The sequence below is a fragment of the Tyto alba genome, unplaced genomic scaffold (genome assembly GCF_018691265.1).
Source record: "Tyto alba isolate M040663 unplaced genomic scaffold, T.alba_DEE_v4.0 Super-Scaffold_2, whole genome shotgun sequence".
NCBI lineage: Eukaryota > Metazoa > Chordata > Aves > Strigiformes > Tytonidae > Tyto > Tyto alba.
The window spans coordinates 76,576,176-76,595,657 of record NW_024881282.1 but is presented as its reverse complement, the minus strand read 5'-3'; the positions used below and the strand labels follow the sequence as shown (position 1 = coordinate 76,595,657).

General features: G+C 37.4%; 1 protein-coding gene across 3 annotated transcripts in view; it reads right to left on the bottom strand.

Moving 5' to 3' along the window:
- Nucleotides 1-19,482, bottom strand: part of RELN (reelin) — a 294,861-nt gene that overhangs the window by 154,629 nt on the left and 120,750 nt on the right. For all 3 annotated transcript variants that reach the window (XM_032996210.2, XM_032996211.2, XM_032996209.2), the window contains exons 5-7: nucleotides 12,982-13,014; nucleotides 11,227-11,305; nucleotides 3,062-3,158 (exon numbers count right to left, since the gene is read on the bottom strand). In XM_032996210.2, the coding sequence (XP_032852101.2) occupies nucleotides 3,062-3,158; nucleotides 11,227-11,305; nucleotides 12,982-13,014 (209 nt within the window). The remainder of the gene's footprint in view (nucleotides 1-3,061; nucleotides 3,159-11,226; nucleotides 11,306-12,981; nucleotides 13,015-19,482) is intronic.

Below are 19,482 nucleotides of genomic sequence, written 5' to 3'. Positions count from 1 at the left end.
CGATATTCATATGAATAGCATCTCTCCCCCATCGGGAAGGGATAGGAGCTGATGCAGAAGAGCAAAAGGGACAGGACTTCTTCCAGTGCTGACATGCAACTAGTTGAGGTATTAATGAAATTATTTCTTTGAAAATAATGCATGGATAACTGCATGAGTTGGCATTAGTTTTTGGGTTGTTTAATTTCTTTTCTACATATATATTACATATGGAGAGAAACTTCTTATAAATATCAAAGAATGAGATCTTCACTGAAATGCACTGAAGATTAGCTGATAACAAGGCTACATGAGCTTTAGGAGGGTGTATGGAAATTTAGTTTTATCACAGCTATTAATGCTCTGTGAACTAAGACAGATTCAGTGGGAGAGATTCCCAAGGCTTTGCAGTCATCTCAAACAGCAATTTTTAAACTTCCTGAAATCTGTACGCAACTTTTACTTAAAATACCGTTTTCCCATCCTTGGAATATTCCTAACATGTAATTTTAGTCTTTTAAAAGAAAATAGGGAAGCTGCATTTAAATAACTCATTTAAAAATACAGTCACATCCCCACTTAAGTCCATTTTGTCAGGATCAATTCACTATTAGGTATCACACTCATCATGACAAACAATAAAGTGCTTTCTGACTTGAGTTATGAGTACCTATTATATTAGCTTGCATTCAATTAATTATGCTGTGCAAATTCTAATTTGAAAACAAAACCCTTTATGAATGTTCAGTGGCTCATATCACCGAGAAATTAGATGTATCACTTACCACAGAGGAGGCATTCACATAGATTTAAAAGAGACAATGTTGTGAATTGTTTCAGTAATGCTTTAGAAAAAAACATTAGACTTATTAGAAACTTTATGCAAAGGACTACTAAGTTCAGATGCTGCAGAGAGGCCAATAAGGAGACTTTAGTAGCTATTTCCCTTTGCTTGCAACATCTCTGACGCTATACGTCTTTCTGGGATTTTGCCAGTGGCAAATTCTCACCAACAGATATAGACAGTTGGCATTTAAAAACCCTCTGCCTGTAGTAACAGGCAACTGCTGGGAGTCAGGAGGAAAGAGGAAGCAAACCACAGCTGTCACAGCTGTTGATGTAATACATTTTTCAAATTAAACTTTTCTTGACTAAGTATTTTAGAGCAATAATGTGGCACTAGGAGTCATGAACAGGAACAGAGATTTCAAGAGCCATTTTAAACAGGGACAGGATAGGATTCGAGTAGTAAAGGTGATAGAATAAAAATGCATAAATACCGGAGAAATTAAAAGGTTTTAAAATTTGTGACAGGAAGAGATATGTTGTGAAATCACTGAAACATGACTACAAATCAGAAACAAGTTAGTTCTAAGAAAAGAGGTATTTAAACCTATGTCCATACTCAAAAATAAAAGTAGGGGAGACCTCTGGCATGGACGCCATCATGTGCTCATCCAAAATGTTAAGCCATTAGCATGTTCCTTCAGAAGGCTTTGATTTTTCTGCAACACTGCCATAATATTTACAAAGGTTTTCATTATAAGGCTACTAACTGTTTATAAGCATGATGATTTTTTCAGCTGATTATTTAATCACTCCACTTTGGCTTCATAATACATTTTTCCAAGTTTCTGATGCCATGGTAGTGCTATTTTACCACATGGTAATACAACAAATACAGTCCAACAGTGGATTTTGAAGCCAATTTGTGATTACTAAGGATAGTCTAAATTACATATCAGCAGGGAGAGGTAGCTAATTAATAACATTTCAATACCCTCACAGCTGGCATCCTGGGTTTGCTGAATGTCATAAATAGGTTGTTTTTCAAGGAGTGTTACCTATGCTCAATACGACAACTAAAAATGGGTTAAAAATTGGGAAAAATATCCCAGTGGTGTGACTTCATTTTTGCACAGGACATAAAACAATGCATCTCTTCTCAAGGCAGTTAATGAAGCATAGTGCATTCAAATAGGATTCAAAGTAGCAGAGAGGCAATTTAGCATCCCTGTCAGGATTCCCTGACTGGATCTGGCTGTGAGGGAAATGACTGAAATTCTCCTTTATCTGTAAAACCTCTAAATTAGTTTTATATGTGTTTATGACTCTCAAACACCACACCAGCAATATCTACATTGCATTTGTGGAATTCTGGTCGCAGTTAAGAATGTAAAATTAACCCTGTTAAAGGAATTATCAGTGTCTCAAATGAAGAGAAGATGCCTGGCCAAACCCACTTCTGTTTAATGGCCCTCTTCCATGTACGCTTTTCAAATAGCTCTAATCAGCCTCTCCTTCCACTCAGAAGACTGTCAAAACCATTAAAATTAATTTTGAATTACACAGGCTTTGAGCTGGCCTCTTAATTTTTCAGTTCTTTCCAAAACTCCCATTTTATGTACTTTGCTGCGGCTAGCTGCTCAGCATCAACATGTGGGCATTGGTTATATATCTTTCAATTCATTTTCCACACCCAGATGATCCCAAGTTAATGCAAATTGCACCATGTTGTTTCTTACAGCAATTTCATGACCAAACTACCCCCCAGTGAAATGAATTCTGTTCCCTTCATCATGACTCAAATTGTTACGTACACTTTCCTGAGACTGGCTGGTGCTAGCTCCAGGCTGCATTTAAGTCTGTAGTATGCACTGTTTACAAGCGATGTTTTACAACCAAATTAACATTTGTCAACAGCAACAAGAAGAAGTGGACACAGCTAATAAAACAAGAGAAGAAAAATGAACCTCCTCTCTATTTCATTATCAGAAATAAAAAGAGAATAATGCCAGTTTGACAACACAGTTCTATTTCCTTGCCTTTCCAGTATTTTATAGATACTTTAAATAACTTGGATGCACACTGAGTCAAGAGACTTTCTTTTGTAAATTAGTACAATAACCTTTGGTTAACATCTGTAGTCTAGAACACTGCTCTTCTGTAGCACTATCACATTGCTTAAGAGTCTCTCTGCTGAATGCCAAACTTTCAAAGCACACCAAAATCTCTGCAGCCAACGCAGCCTCGATTCACAGCCTGCAGTCCAGCCCCAGCAGATGAGCCAGCCTTCACTTACCAGTTCTCTGGGGCCATATGGCTCACAGAAAGTGACGGCATTGCCGTGCATTATCACGCCACACTGCTCTCCAACCTCGCAGTTGCTGCATTCTGACCTGCAGGAAGAACACATCACGTTCAAAATGGAAAACAGAAACCATACATTTGAGACTGCATTAGGCTCATGAACCATAAAATAAGGCTGTTATATCTTGGTGCTCAGACAAATTGGTCTGTTTTGTCATCATGGCGCTGAACATAAAGGTTGAGAAACTGTACGTGTGATGTACTAGAACTGCCTCTCGAGAAAGGCCCTTGTGAATAAGTACTTGCTCTCTTCAAACTGTCCCCATTCCAAAAAAGAGTGTCCCTGCCTGTCAACTGCCACACATCACACCATGGGAAACCAAGCTGAACTCTTACATGTACAATTTACCCTGAAGTTACTCTTCTTCCAAAATCCTTACTGCACATTTGATATACCGTATGTAAACCCAGCATCGTGGAGTTACTATACAGCACAACTCAGGAGAAGGGGTTAGGATCAGTCCCCCTCCAACCCGCGTGGTTATTTATCCCAAAGGGCAGACTTAAGGCTGCAGACACTATCTGAAACTGGGCACCAAGATGTTCCTACAGCCCAGCTGCACACTTGTCTTGCTGTTGCTTTCTATTTATATTTATCATATCTCATATTCCTAGTAACAGAGATTTGCCACTCTGTTCACCTTTTAGGGGAAAAACTATGAGGAAAATCTCAGAGAGGCTGGTAAGTGCTGCTGAGCCAAGTAATTGCATCTCTCATGATATTTCTTAATTTAATATGAAGGACTTTGTGGGCAGCCTGACTGCAGAGCAGAGAGAAAGGGCCCTCTCCCTCGCCTTCGAGGATCAGGGTATAGGCTTTTAGCATGAGGAGCAGATTTTCAAAACATTTTGGAGATGCTCCCAGCCCCTGACAAACTGCCTGTGATGGGGTTGACCAACATTGCCTTCAGGCAAATCCAAATCTCAGCTTTAACATCAAACCTACAGGCAAACATTTTCTCCCAGAGCAACTCCATTGTAAGCAAGGGTAAGCAAGAAACATTTTTGTTTCTTGTTGATTTTTGTCACTACTTTGATAACTGGTATTTTTAGAGTTTTAAGTGCAATGGAATTATGTAAGGAGTGCTTTGGCAGCTTTTTCTTCGGCTTCTCTCACACAGAATGCCTCAGATTTGGCCACACTTTCTGATGTATAATGTCACCAAAATACACATTCCTATATACACAGTCCAGATGTAGTTTAGTAGTGTGTAAAAGTTTGGTTTTCTTCTGTATTTTCATTCTCTGGCTAATTTCTGGATGGCAAATCTTACAGGAAATAGTATGGAAAGAAAGAAATCCCAAGGAGATAGGGACTTACTCTCAACATACGTGATAGAGTTTTCGATTATCATAGTTAATCATAGGTAATTGATACATACTATCAATGTATAGTTGATTCCTATACAAATTTCCTCAGTTTTTTTTCACTTCATTTCCTGATTTATCTTGCTTCCTTGTCTTTACATTAATAAGTATTGTGTCAAACCTCTGCAAGTCTTTCTGTGAACTCCTTGGAGCAGGATTTTTCTATTCCTGAGTATCTGCAAACCATCAGTCCACCATGGTCCTGGACAGGGCCAATGAAATCTCCAGCTGCATTGTGAGGAAGAGGCTGGTAGCATCATCAGCTATCCATTGGGGCTGGGACAGGTTTTTCCTGCAGGGGCCATGTATCCAAAAGGTCTGAGCAATGGAGGATGGGCTTCTGCAAACCCAGATAGTGATTAGAAATAATGTTTAAATTAATTTTTAAAGTATGTATTTAACTAAATGGAGCTACCTCCTGGTCTGCTCCCACAGCAGACTGGGACTCCTCACCACTCCCCTGGCCTCCCAGGGCAGCAAAGTGTAGGTAAATTTTGGCAGAACAGGTTAGCTCTGGGCAACGTACAATATTTTGCACAATGCCCTGCAGGTCTGTGAGTACTAAGCTCTGTTGAGCAATAGATGTTAGATTTTCAGATGCATAAATCTGGTGAATAATTGATTGCAATTGTTATTTTGGGTCTCTTCAGTTGGTCCTGGGTGAATTCAGCACAGGACTGGTTTTCTTATGCCCAAGTCCATTACAGAAGTCAAAGATGAATATATTGTTCCCACTTTCCAAATCTCTCCCTTATTCCGAGATTTCATTAAAGGACAGTTTCAGCTCCACTTCCCGAAACAAAATCAGACATAAAAAACTTCTTGAGTTTTTTTCCTGTATAAGCATGTTAATAAAGTCATTCAGCAATTCACACTGATAGTATTTAGGATTTTGAATTTAAGAAGCAAAATTAAATCCTCTAATAGAGTAATATAGTTCAGATCGACTTCAATGAGTTAATATTTGCTTATAGAAGCCACAGTCGGCCCATAATTTTGTTTCTCAGTATAAGGCAAGAAGAAAAGAAGCGTGTGAGTGAACAAAATTATACTTCAAGAGATAATACAGAAACAGAGATCACAGAGGATGTGTTTCGTTGCTATTTAAATTTCACTTCATCCCTAAACTCTGATAACTGAAGAACAGAGGGACAGGAACTAGAAGAATACATGGAATTCTGTAGGATTCTGTCTGTTTATGAGCATATTTCCATTATCTGTCCCTACATTTTGGATTTTTATAGTGGAGCATCTGCCTGAACTCCTGATATGTGCAGGGAGAGACAGATATAAGAGGTAAACTTTGCCTATGAATATTATGTAGGGACCACTTAGTCCCCTGTAAAAGGTCAGGCTACATAATTCAAGGGATATTTAAATTTTGTAATTCACATATTTCAGTGAATACAAAGTGATTCAGCTGTTCATCTACTCTACTTCTGTAATGTGGTCTACAAAATACCATTTGGAAATCCAGAAACACTGTCCTTCTAATACAGCTGTTTCATCATCACTCATCTTCTCTAGGGTAACTTCACTCATAAGAAATTGGATGGCTGTTGGTAACCAATTCCAACCTTTGTGGTCTCTTTGAAATGCATTACCTCTGACAATAAATTGCTCACTAGCATGACTGGAATGCATGAAGAGTAAGATAATTAATCTGCTGTTCCTCAGATCTCCGTCATAGTATTATGTGTTTAGAAATGATCCAATTTGCTCCTCTCCTGGTGCAGACAGGAAGGTTAATTTCTTTTCCATTTATACAAACAGAAGACAGTATTAATTTTCCTGGCTGGGTGCAGCTTTTTACATTATCTTTCTCACCTGCCTGGTCTAAAATCTTACCATGTTAAAATCTCTTCAGCTTTCTCTTCACAGCTGGTACTCACTGCCATTGTTGACATGTGTCATATTCATCTAGATGTCTTCTCCGCAGACCTGCCATCACTCTCATCTCTGGCTTAGAGAGTTCCACCTCTCTCTGTTATTGTTCTTCACTTTGCTGAAGGGGAAACATCTGCTGTTTCCTCATCCCTATTTGTCATCTTGTTTCCCTCTACAATACCTGAGTTTGTGGACAATATATTGACTGATGTCTTTTGTGATGTCTGGACTATAAAGAAGATAAACATCTCAAGCTGCCAAGAGATTTTTAAACATAAATCTTTCTGAAGTTTAATCCCGCAGTTTTAGTGCAATTTGGAAACCACTTTAGGACTTCTCTCTCCTGTCACAAATATTTCCTCCACCTCTTTGCCACTGGAAATATCACTGTACCTATTCATTTCTATATGCTATGAAAAAGTGATGGAATCCATTTCTTACTGATTGATTTTATGTGCTCAGCTTTTCTTCATGTCATCTTTGAAGTGTATATCTTCTGTAAGTGATTGCTGTTTGGAGTGCTGATATTTTTTGAGGTGAAACATGGCATCAAGTTGGGAAGGAGAGTTTAGCCAGCAACAAGCTTCTGTATGGAGTCTTTCTTTTTTTAAATGTAACGAATCCCCCATTGTCTACACACCTACTGTTAAAACTGTTTTATACAGAAACATATATGCCAGCATCTCTTCTTTATTAATTGATGCATCTTTTTCCCCCGTCTTTGTCTCAACTTTAAATCATTTATCATAGGATTAAACAATATGATTTCTAGATTTGTTCTTGTTTGGCCTGTTTTAGTTCTTATATAACACCTTTTTATATTCTCCTCTGTGATTTTATGAGGTTACATGGAGGCAAGATGGTCACAAAAACAGATGCTCAACAACCTAGACAGTCTTCCAGATACCACCCATATTGGACTTCTTTTCAAATAGCCATTCCTGGATCCTTCCCTGGCGCAGAGGAAATCAATTACTTTCATGGTTCCTAAGTTTTCTGAACTAACACACTCCTGCCAGTTTTCAGCAAGTCTCATGGACCACTAATCACCTGCTCTATTAGACTTTTCATTGAAAAATGCACTAAACATTTCTGTCTAATCAGTTCCACAAGTCAGATGTGAATCGTTTAGCATGGCCATTGGTGCTACATTTACCACAGAGTGGGAGTCATTTACCTACCTTAATTTCCATAGCTAATACATGTTAGATGTAAAATACATTGGACATTTATGAATCTGTGAAGCATATTTGCTTCACAAGCCAGAGATCTTTGTAAAATTGGTGGAAAAATGAGACCCAAGAAATGAGGAAGCCTTTGCTTAGGTAAGTAGACTTGTGCCTACAGGTTGGGGACTTTGGAAATAATCATATTCTGACATGGTTACATGGTGAAAGAAAAGAATATAAAAATTAGTTGGACATACCACACAAAAAAATCCTCATGGTGGTTCAGTACCAAGAAAATGAGAGAGATGAAACGTGTTCCCATTCCTGCACTCCCAGCACAGAAATCCTCCCTGCTTCCTTCTCCTAATATGTCCTCTCTTGCTGCCTCTTCCTCCCCTTGTCCTTTTCCACTTTAGCAGTTTCTCCTGTTCTTTATCACCAAACTGTGATTTAGGTCAGGAACCCATTCCCAGATGTTGTGATTTTTCTGTCTACAAAGAACACCATCTCAACCTTCCTTTTCTCGTCCCCTTGTAGCTTCAGAAACATTGATAGCCACTCCTTCCCTGCTCCTTAGCCTCTAAAGAAACAGATGGTTTCTGGGTAGGATGTGTCTTTTAATGCATTTGAAAGAACAGAAATCCATAAAAAACAGGCAGTCGCTCTCAAAATCATACAGTGCCCTTGTGTGAAAAAGTTGACGTGAGGCCTCTCCCAGAGATGGAGTGACACACAGGCTCTGATGGGACTCATAAAATTAGACACACAGAGAAGCTATGAAATCCTTTGCTCATGCACTTGGACTGTACATCTCTGCCAGAGCTGCACATGCCAGAAAAGGGATCAGGAGTAGTGGGACAATATTAATCACATTCAAGCCAGTGTTATATAGGATTTGGGAAGAAAAGATCATAGGAAAATACAAACACTTCTGTTTTCATCTTTACACAAATAATGGTTTCAGAAATTATTAGACTGGCTTAGTCTAACTGGCCCCTGGTGACATGGCACTGCTGGAGTATCAGTGCATACAAGGCAGCTGCTACTGCACTCTCCGAGCACAGCAGACCAGGGACTGAGCAAGGCTGGAAATACTGCTCTAGCAGTTAGTGCAATTGTTTGTGGCAAAGATGGGATTTTAGCAGCTGCCAGGGGAAAAAATGCAATTTTAGGGTGGATGGTGTAAACTGTTAATAATCTCTGATTTAACTCCCACTAGACAATCAAATGAGAATGAGCTTTCTTCTACTAAGTGGGTCTTCATTGAAGGCAGAGCTACTACAGAAATCCTTTATGCAGAAAAGCTCATGACACCTCATTAGAGTTTTCCTTTATTTGTGCTCCACTTCTATTTAGCATTGCTGAAGATGTTGGCTTTCTGGCATTATTATTACACGAAAATCTGTCACAGGATTGTGTTGAATTTTGGGACTCTCTCCCAGCACACACTTCTCTGCACTGACCCACCAACCATGGTGGGTCAATGTTATTCCAGGGGGACAAAATCCAAACCCTGGGGACAAAAGGAGCTGGAGACCAGGGGATATTTTGGTCAAATTTCTCTGTTGAGACTTCTATAAAGCAAGGATGAATTTAAAGATAAGAGAGCAATGGATAAATAAATTATGGAGGCCCCCAACAGGCGGGCCCTCTGTGAGTTATAAGACATCTGCAGGGAAATAATGCTGCCTCTCTTTTCTTTCCACTCAAGTCCATTTAACACACTGCTGCTAAAGCTATCTACCTTGGCAGCTATTCTGTAACCCATTAAGAGTCCTTGATCTATTCATTCTCATAAAGAGATTTTTTTTTTTATATTATAATATTCCAAGTCTTTAACGCATCTGTGCAGAAAAACATTTAAAGAGATGATACAAAACGAACAACAGGAGGAAAAATTGTAGGCACATTAAAAAGTGTTACAATAAGTACATGCAAAAGAAAAATATCCATAAAATTCCATAAACCACAATCTTTATATGTAAGATATAAAAAATGTGAAAGACCTGCATAGATGGAAAACTCTGATGGGCTTTAAAAAGGAAAATGAAATCAGATTTCATAAAACATATATATTCCTAACTAACAAATGCAGGTAACAGCTAAAATGACTATCAATAATTTAATTGAACAAGGTAAACTAATCCAGTAGGATATTTCTGTCTCTTGTATGAATCAAATCAATAAAATTAGTTATATTTATGGTATGATCCAAACAGGATTGGAAGGAAGAGAAAACTCAGTAGCAATCTCATATAAAAAAAGGAGACTCCAACCTTCGAAACTTCACGTTAAGACAAATAGATGTGTTTAACTGGGTATAGTATGATCAGCAGATGTATTCACTATACAGAATAGATTCAGTTTTGTACTATAAGAGACCTATAACTTTCTCTGTTGTGACATACATATGTATATCATATGAAATGGTACTCTATCACTGTGATCACTGTGGTGGTAAAATTATTATTTAAGATTGAAAGGTCTGGCTAAGAGTTATTTTTGCTAAAAGAACATTCCTCTTGACTAAAAGCTAACAGTCTGCAATTGTTTTCAACTCCCCACTTCTGAGCTAAGGTAACACTGGGTGTGCCAGTCCTATAGGCTCTGACAACAGAAATTTCTCCATATTGTCCTGTTATCTACTGGTGGAGTCCTTAGAACTGTGGCAGTGACTTAAAGAGTCCATTCCTTCCAGGGATGGATACTTGGCATTATTAACATTGAAATTATTGTTATTCCTCACTTCTTTTCTGAAAGAGTGTATGGCTTGGGGCTCTGCAATCACTTGGCAGAGAACAGGGGAGCAGGGAGATACGGTCTGAGTGCTCTCTCACTATAATCACAGTTAATAAAGCTTCTGCCTGACCTGTGCTAAATCATACTTGCCTTATTATGCACATGGAGTCTCAAGATTCTCCTACTGGTTAAAGAATTATAACAACCTCTGCTTGTTGTTTCAGACATAGACTGTGATAATATGAATAACACTACTCAGGAGTCCCGTTAAATGAAAAAAAACCTAGCAACTGAGATTTGTTGTGTAGAGGTGGGAAGGAAGGGTTTTCTTTCCTATATGATACAAAAGTTTTGAAAAATTTTAGTTTCTGCAAAAAAATAATAAAATCAACCTTAAACATTTTCAGCAGCTGAAAATTAGATGGAGGTATTTAATTCTAGTTAATTTTTTCTTTTGGATGATTTGGAAACATTTGATTTCAGTTTAAAAGGAGTTTTTACTATAGTTAGCTTCACCAGAAATATGTACTACATGGACATGAAATTAAAAAAAAAAATTTGAAAAAACAAAGTTTAATTACTGAAATTCATCATCTTTTCCATGAAAAGCTATGAATTCAAGAAATCAAAATCTTCATACAAAAACATTAACTGAGATCAGCTCTACTATTTTTTTATATTTTTTGATTAATTAAAAATCTGAAGTCAATAAGAAATTGTCACTTACTTCAATGGGCTTAGAATTTCTCAGTCACTCATCAATCAAGTAAGTAATAAACTATTATATTTAGGTCCCAATGGAACAAAGACTCACATGAGCTTACATGATGTGAGCTATCTATGAATTAATATAATATAAATACTTAATTATAATAACCAAAATTCTTTCATTTGCTCTAAGGTGTATAAAGAAAAGCAGAAGCCTGAAACTCACCACATGGTAGGATTCAATTCTTGCTGAAGGTAAGAGTCAAAGTCATCTCGTAGGATAATGCTGTCACTGTGCATTTCAGCTACAAAGAAAAGAAAGCATTATATGAAAAAAAATCCAGTATAATTATCCATTGCTTTCTAAGTGTTGCCTTACCTAGAGCTAAAGTAATGCATTGTAAAATGAAGAAATCAGCTTTTAAAAGTATGCTAGTTACAAAAGCAGGGTTTTCTCGGTTACAGGTTTTGGTTTTTTTTTTTTTTTTTTGCTTACTCTGGATCATAATACCACATAAAATTAAGAAGTGTCACAATCTATCACCAAAGTGCAATGGCTCTGAAAAGATGTAGTCATCAAGTACATATTAAAAGTTTTAATAACTTTTGTTCCAAATTTTTGGTTGTTCTGAATGTTCAGAAAAAAAATCCCTCTGAATCCAGATTTTGGAAACACTGACATAAAGAGGGATGAGATGTCCTAGTGAGTGTATTACACTTCTAATAGTCAGGGGGTTCATTCTGATAACTCATAAGCAAAAATCCATGAGCTCATTGGAATTTCTCTGCTGCTATCAGTGGATCTGGCAGTAAAGGTCAGCTCATTTAAAGAATATAAACTGTGAGTTATGTTATACAAATGTTTCTAATCATTGATCTGCAAGCTTTGGATTCCAATTCCCCCCTTAGATTTACTGCATCATTTACATATGATGACAAAAAAAAAAAAAACAATAAATCCCAAAACTTTGGCACCTGTATTTGTATTAGACACTTCTCTACAAATACTTCCATTAAATTAATGAAATAACTGTCACCTGCTATTCAAACTGAGCAGTGATGCCAGAATCTGTCCTGGACTAATCAAACTGCAACACACGGGTTGGTGAGTGCAGGGCTGGAGCTCTGCTGTGTGCCCTGTGCCCTGCTCGGAGAGCAGGAGCAGCACTGCCCTGTGCCTGGGTGCACCTTGTGGGTGCACTGGGACAAAACCTTCCTCCCAGTGACCCAGAACTGGTGTGATGGTGCTGTCCCACACTGGGGGTTACGGGTCATAGAATCATAGACTCATAGTACGAGTTGGGTGGGAAGGGACCTTAAAGATCACCTAGTTCCAACCCCCTGCCATGTGCAGGGACACCTTCCCCCAGCCCAGGTTGCTCAAAGCCCCGTCCAACCTGGCCTTGAACCCTTCCAGGGAGGGGGCAGCCACAGCCCCTCTGGGCAACCTGGGCCAGCGCCTCACCACCCTCACAGGGGAGAATTTCCTCCTTATATCTAATCTAAATCTGCCCTCTTTCAGTTTAAAACTGTTACCCCTCATCCTATCCCTACACTCCCTGATAGAGTCCCTCCCCATCTTTCCTGTAGCCCCCTTTAAGCACTGGAAGGCCGCTATAAGGTCTCCCCGAAGCCTTCTCTTCCCCAGGCTGAACAACCCCAACTCTCTCAGACTGTCCTCATAGGGGAGGTGCTCCAGTCCTCGTCCTCATGCAAAAAGATTCTCTAATATATAGCTAGGAAGAAAACCTCTGCAGCATGATATACTTGCACCGCAAGGGCTCAAAGGCAATAAATAAACAGCAATAAAAATCACAATGAAAAAACAACTAATCAGAATTAGACATAATTCAATTAATTTTATATGAGTCTCATTTTTATTTGAATTCCACAGAGCTAGTTTCATATGACCTTACAGATTGTTTATTATAATAAAGTTAGTGATTCTGAGTTTTAGTAACAAGAATGACAAATCACCTACCTAGGTGAGGATGTAAGGGAGCTTCTGTTGGGGCTGTGAAGAATAAAGACACACCGTGAATGAACATCTTCTATGATTTGGGCTTAATTGCAGCATTAAAAATCAATTCAGCATAAAACAAATTGTACAAGTACACGTTCTTTTAAGTCAGCTATCCTGACAGTTTAATTATGAAAAATGTGATACACAGCAAAAGTTATAAAAATATAACAGGAAAGAAAAAATAAATATTGTCTAATTAAAATAAGTATAAATAATAAATGGAAGACAGAAATGTTTGTACATCAAGGTGAGAAAGATCACTTCTAGTCCAGGGTTATGAGATATTATTAGAAATAATTTGGATTAAGATTCAGTAATTCAGTGATTGACGAAGAGAGTGGGAATTAGGCTGAACAAAAGAAATAGTCTCAGCAAGGCAAAAATGCCACACTTTGACCATTTATATGGCACTGGACAACATTTTACTGGGTATATTGTTGGGAGAAAAAATCCTAGTATTCCTAGGGCAACAAGTAGCAGATTGACTCCACAAATCACTTAATCAAACACTTATTTTAAAGTACATTTTTACATAAATTGCTGAATCAATTTCCTAGTAGGTCTTTGTCTTCCAAGAAACAGCAGGATACCACAACACATTACATGGGGGGCAAGTGTGTGAAATGACAAAACTTTTTTAAGTAGTCTTCTCCTAACACTTTGCAACAGACGTCTCAGTGTGACATTACACGAACAAAACCAGAATGTATCTGAAAGGGCACAGCTACATAAAAAACATGGGGAAGTCTAGAAGGTGGCTACATGGTGCTCCAGACACTCCATGGTAGCTACTACACCCATAGCCTTGCCCGATCTTAAACCCAAAGTTACACCTCTTTCACAAAGAGCACATATCAGCAAGTTTCTGGGGAACAACTACCTCTTTTGCCTCTCAGTACCTTGCTCATGCAGCTATATATCTAGCTGTATTTTGTGCTTTGGTAAATAGAACACCAAAAAAAGGAGAATATTTGAAGCTAGATTCTTTTGATGATTCTGTGTTTCTTGTTGGGCACTGACCTAAATTGTATCAGCACTCCTGATTTCTTCAGCATATTTGCAAAAAATTACTGAAGTACTGCAATTTCTGTCATAACATCTGACAAATTAAAAATAGATTAAAATTAAACATAAAAATGAATACAGCAATCTGTGTAGAGCCCTCACACATAGTCATTTGAATAGAAAGTCCAACACAAATCTCAAGAATCTTGTTTTTCTCTTCCTGCTTTCTGCTTAAACACTGGGTTTGCATGGAGGCATGACATTCTGTAATGAAATTGCAACATTTTATGGGGAAGTTGGTGATTAAGGAGACTGAGCAAGAAACAACTGAGGTATCTACATACCAGAAAAAGATGGCAAGCAGTCTCAATTTAGCTTAGACGGAAACCTTTGATTTATCTGATTTACAACTTGGAAGACAGACAGGTTTGACTCTGTCCAGTAAAAATAAATACATATATATATATATATTTATACACAATGTTGAAAACAACCATAGAACCACTGAAAGCTGGAAGAGAAAAGGCATTCTTAAGAGTTTGATGCTGAATAGAAATTGCAGACATACAGAAACATGGAACCCTTTTTTCTTTATGTGGCTAACTTGTTCCATTATTTTATGCAAGAAACTTATCCGTGCCAACTTATCTTCCCCATCATGTCTTCTAATCATGATGGTACAAAATCTAGAGCGATACAGCTCCAATTGCACATTAAGCTTGGCACTGTCTCCAGGATAACACTGGGCTGTGCTGGTGGATACCACACAGGAAAAGACTGCATTTGTCCTCCCCAGTCCCAGCATTGTTTTTCTCCATGGAGGCAGGTATAAATTTCTGTAGAAAACTTTTGAAAACTATTTACACAGAAGAAATGGATTAAACTTTATTAACTGAATTAATTCCCAGGTTGAGTAATGCAAGCTCTTTCTGGATTTGCCTGTAGTAAAAGAAGGGCATTATGGCATGGGGTTTGAAACAATACTGATGTCGTAAGAGGTTAAGTTTAAAATAAGACCTCTGTCTCTGATACTCTGTATTACCCTTTTTCATTAGTTCCGGATAATTGCTTAGGGATGATCTATTGCAAACACAGGTGTGGCTGAGAGCCACTCTGCTAGTGCTCATCTATGAGGAGGATAGCTGTGTCAGGCCACATCATGGACAGACTCATTAGCTGCCCAAGCAAATTTCATTAGCCTTTGAGAGTAACTCAACTGAAAGAGATCTTTCTCCCCAACAAGAGCAGTTCAGACCTCAAAATGAAAATGAAAGACTACATTGTCATTCATTCCAGGTTGCTTGGCATCACTCTTTGGAAGAGACTTTCTGTGGAAGGTGGTCCAGCCCATGATACACACAGTCACTTATGATACTTTCTGAAGTTAATATGCAAAATTTAAGCATACAACCAAAAAGCATATGTATAGAACAAACTTGGAATCTTTAGGTTTACAATCTCCTTTGACTTCAACTTTTTTTTTTTTTTTAATGCAACTAGCTATTTATATGACTAAAGAACAGAAAATTGCGATCTGAGAATTTTTCCTAAAACAGCTCTTCAATTATATGTATAGTATATTGCAAAACAAAACTGCTTACCGATAGATTGAAATTAAGGAAATTGTGCAGATGTATACTGGTGTGACTGATCACTCATTTAAAAAACTAAAGGTGGAATTAAGCAGACACTTAATGTTGGACAAAAGGTTGTTCTTGCAAACAAAGACTTTATGTTGAGGAGGGTTTATGATTCCCAAATCTTTACAAGATCTGAGAAGCCCAAGCATTTTTGTTTCAGGTATTCCTTCATCTGTTTTGTCATTCAAATTCCAGAGCTGAATATGACAAAAGACTGTGAAGGTACCAGTTAATGAGTGATAAACCTAGACTTTATTCTCCCTATGAATAATTACTGTATTACATTTTACATTTCATTGCAAAACATCATTGTGTTCATCTTCACGTGTTGTAGTTAAGAGCCCCAAAATGACAGAAATTCAGAACATCACACAAAAAAAAATGTAGTAGTTTAAAATATTTTTAGATCTGCATTTTTTATCAATTTAAAGAACTACTTATTTTAAAACAATACAGACTGTACAGTGTAGCTGAAGTCAAATGGAATTTCCTTGCATAACATTACAAAGGTAAAAAAAAATATGGTGTAGAGTAGCTATACAATGCAACGATATAAAACATTTACAATTCAAAAAAGTATTATACAGGAATTCAGACTGAGAGGAAAGAAAAAGGCCATCCTAGTTCATATTTTAAACGATGATTCCCTTTCTTAGATGTTCCTTAGGCACATGTTTCGGGTGGCTTTAAATCTAGAATCAATATTTGTGTGGATCCAAAATGTATCTTAGCTTGAATAAGAATGTTGTAACTTTTTAAAAAAGTAAATTGATTTATTATCTGATTTTTAACTAGAACCTTGGGTATTTACAGATCTTTACAAGAGACAAATTGTATTAAGCAAAGAATGGAAACAGAGCTCAGCAGAGTTCACAATCTAAGAGGCATAACAAATACAATATGAGAAAATGTAAGGAGATGTAGGATGCTTGCCTTGTAAGACAAGGCAATCCCTTTGGTAATGAAAAGCACAGAAGAAAATACACAATACAAAGTGATTCAGAGAGAGAAAGGCCACAGTCAAACTGGAAGCGTGAGAATCTTGAGGAAAGTAATGGGGAATTCAAAAGTCAATGGGGTCATTGTGGGGCTCTGTGTAAATGGGATGAGGGAAAATGAAGGCATCTTTTGGAGTAAAAGGTTAAAATTTTCTGTGGATGAAGTAAGGCTACTGCAAGGTTAACTCAATAGAAAAATATGCCCTATTTGGTTAAACTGGAAGGGAGGGAAATATGAGAGAACTATAAAGAGAATGTCATCTTCAGGCAGAGTAGCTAGAATATGAAGAGGGAAAAAAGATTTGGTGATGGTCCTGATGTCAGTGGAAAAATAAGAACCAAAATCATTAAACACGATAATGGTTAACTGTTAAGCAAAACTAGTCTCCAGATAAAAAGAACTAGCATGATGTAAATTAAACACATGTTCCAGCAACATCAGCTTGTACTATTGACACCCGTATTCCATAGATCTGTGGGGTCTAGCCCGTGTACAGGGGTAGGTAGGGAATACAGCATAAGAAAATATTCTTAAAACTCACTGGAAAATAGACTTTGTTTTTTATCTTTTTTTCTCAGAATCCTGAAACTTTTTTTAAAATACAAAGGAAAACAGAAACACAAATGCTCAAATGCTTCCAAACAAATACTGTTCTCAGAGTTCAACAGCCAGCAGCCATTAGTTGTTGCTCATCAATTCATCACAAACAAGATGTGGAGAGAGGTATATTCTATTTTGCAGATTATGAAAAAGTGTAATCTCCTTGTCATTAGCAGCCAGATGAAGATGAAAGAGGAAATTACTGCTTTTATTTAGACTCCTGCCAATACTTTCTCTCTAGTGGTAAACAAAGTTGCTATTGAATGATAGAGGCTGAACATCCCCCTAGAGAGAGTCAGTGTGCTGTCCGAGGGCTGCATTATTCTCTCTGACACATAAACCAAGGAACAATACATCAGCTCTAAACTCCAGTCTTCTGTTCTGTAAAATACTGCTCTGGTCAAGCCTGAGAGCCTGCAATCTGTTTTGCATTTGTTTTTCAGAGTGTTCTTAAATTTTACAAGGTACAAAATGCACCTAAAATGTCTTCCACAAACATCCAGGCAAAAGCTATCAAATAAAAGAGAGTCTGAGCCAATTCTCAGGATTTACTCTCATGTGGAGACATCTGTCAGACTGTAGAGTGGTTTCTTAAGAAAGGAATCCCAATCCTATAATTTGTGGCATTAAGTATGAGACTGCATAAATTTCTGGGAACTATGCTGAGAGGAATGATTTTGCACTAGGAGGGAACAACATCCTTCATCTTTTCCATCTCTTAGGTATTACTGTTCTGAGATTCTCCTCTAGTCAGTCAGAACTAAATTACATGCTCACAAATCTCCCAGTATGGTCCTTATTCTAAATAATGGTGCTACTGGTTCTGAATTACATAGTGTACTGGGGAAATGGCCTCTTTAACCCTTTAGCACCCTAGCTGGTGCAGTAAAGGCAGGCAGAGTTGTGTGACATGAGTGCTGGCTGCATCCATCCCTGCACCGTGAGCTGTTCCTCCCAGCAGCACCACTGTTTTCATACAGACCTAAACTTTTTTAAGTTCTACAGTTCAATGCAACCAGGTCTGATGTTTTGCCAACTTCATTTTAATTATGCTACTGTTTATTAATGTATGATTTTTATTCTACTCAAGCTATGAATAAATATTAATCAATCTACACAGCAACAAGTTTACTTTATCCTCCATGTATTTTACTATGATCTACAAGTAAAATATATTGTTAATCAAATATATTAATGGCAAGAATATCAGCTGTCATCAACATCCTTATTTGCCCTTAAAAGTTTTTATAAGACATCTATCTTTTCTGACTTGTCTGATGGAGTTTTTGTTTTCTTGCCTACTTGTGTTGGATTAACTCCTTTGTCTCATAATTTTTATGTCTCCTTTCTTCAATATTCAATAAAATTCTTACAAACTTTAAAGCTTACATCAGTTCCCAAAGATCTCTCTAGCATACTAAAATATTTATTATATGCTGAACACACAGTTTTTTCAAGCAATTATTTTACTTTCTTTGGTGTCTTTCCCTATGGCATCATTTCTTATTACATTTACATTATACATAGGGCTGCTTGTTTGGTATTGCCATCCCTTAACACTACCCTTTATCATCCTCTAATTCTTTTCAAAATAAGAACTACACTTTCCTTTCACTGCACAAATGCCATTAACTCTATTAGGATTTACTAATGCACATCTGAGGGTGGACAGCCACAGTGAACATGATTTCTGAGATTCCTTGCTACTTTCACATTTTCGTGTATATCCCTTGTACTAGTTATTATGAAGTCTGAGATCATCTCCAGTGAACATACTTATTAAAAAGATATCCTGTAATAAATCTATGAAGTTGCCCTGTGGCTTTATTTTCTTTACTTAATATGTCACATCATTCACCACAGTATTTCAGTATACTAAGGTTTAGGGCCAGAAACAGACCATAAAACCTCATTTATGTTAACCCACCTTGCTGTTTTACATATCTCTTAATATGATATTTGCATCTAAATAAATTCACTAATTCTGAAATAATCTTTAGTTAACATTTATGGTATCGATGAAACTGTGATTGCCTTCATGGATTAAAAGAAATGAGGTTTGCTTCGAAGAATGTATCTCTTATTTGATAGGAAAATGAATCCTAATAGTATAAGAGTTACAATAGTACACACTGGCTAGGGGGACTAATGCAATGCACTTCATCTGCTGAAGAAATAAGAACAAAAGTGCAGAAGAGAGTCCTGTGCAGGAATG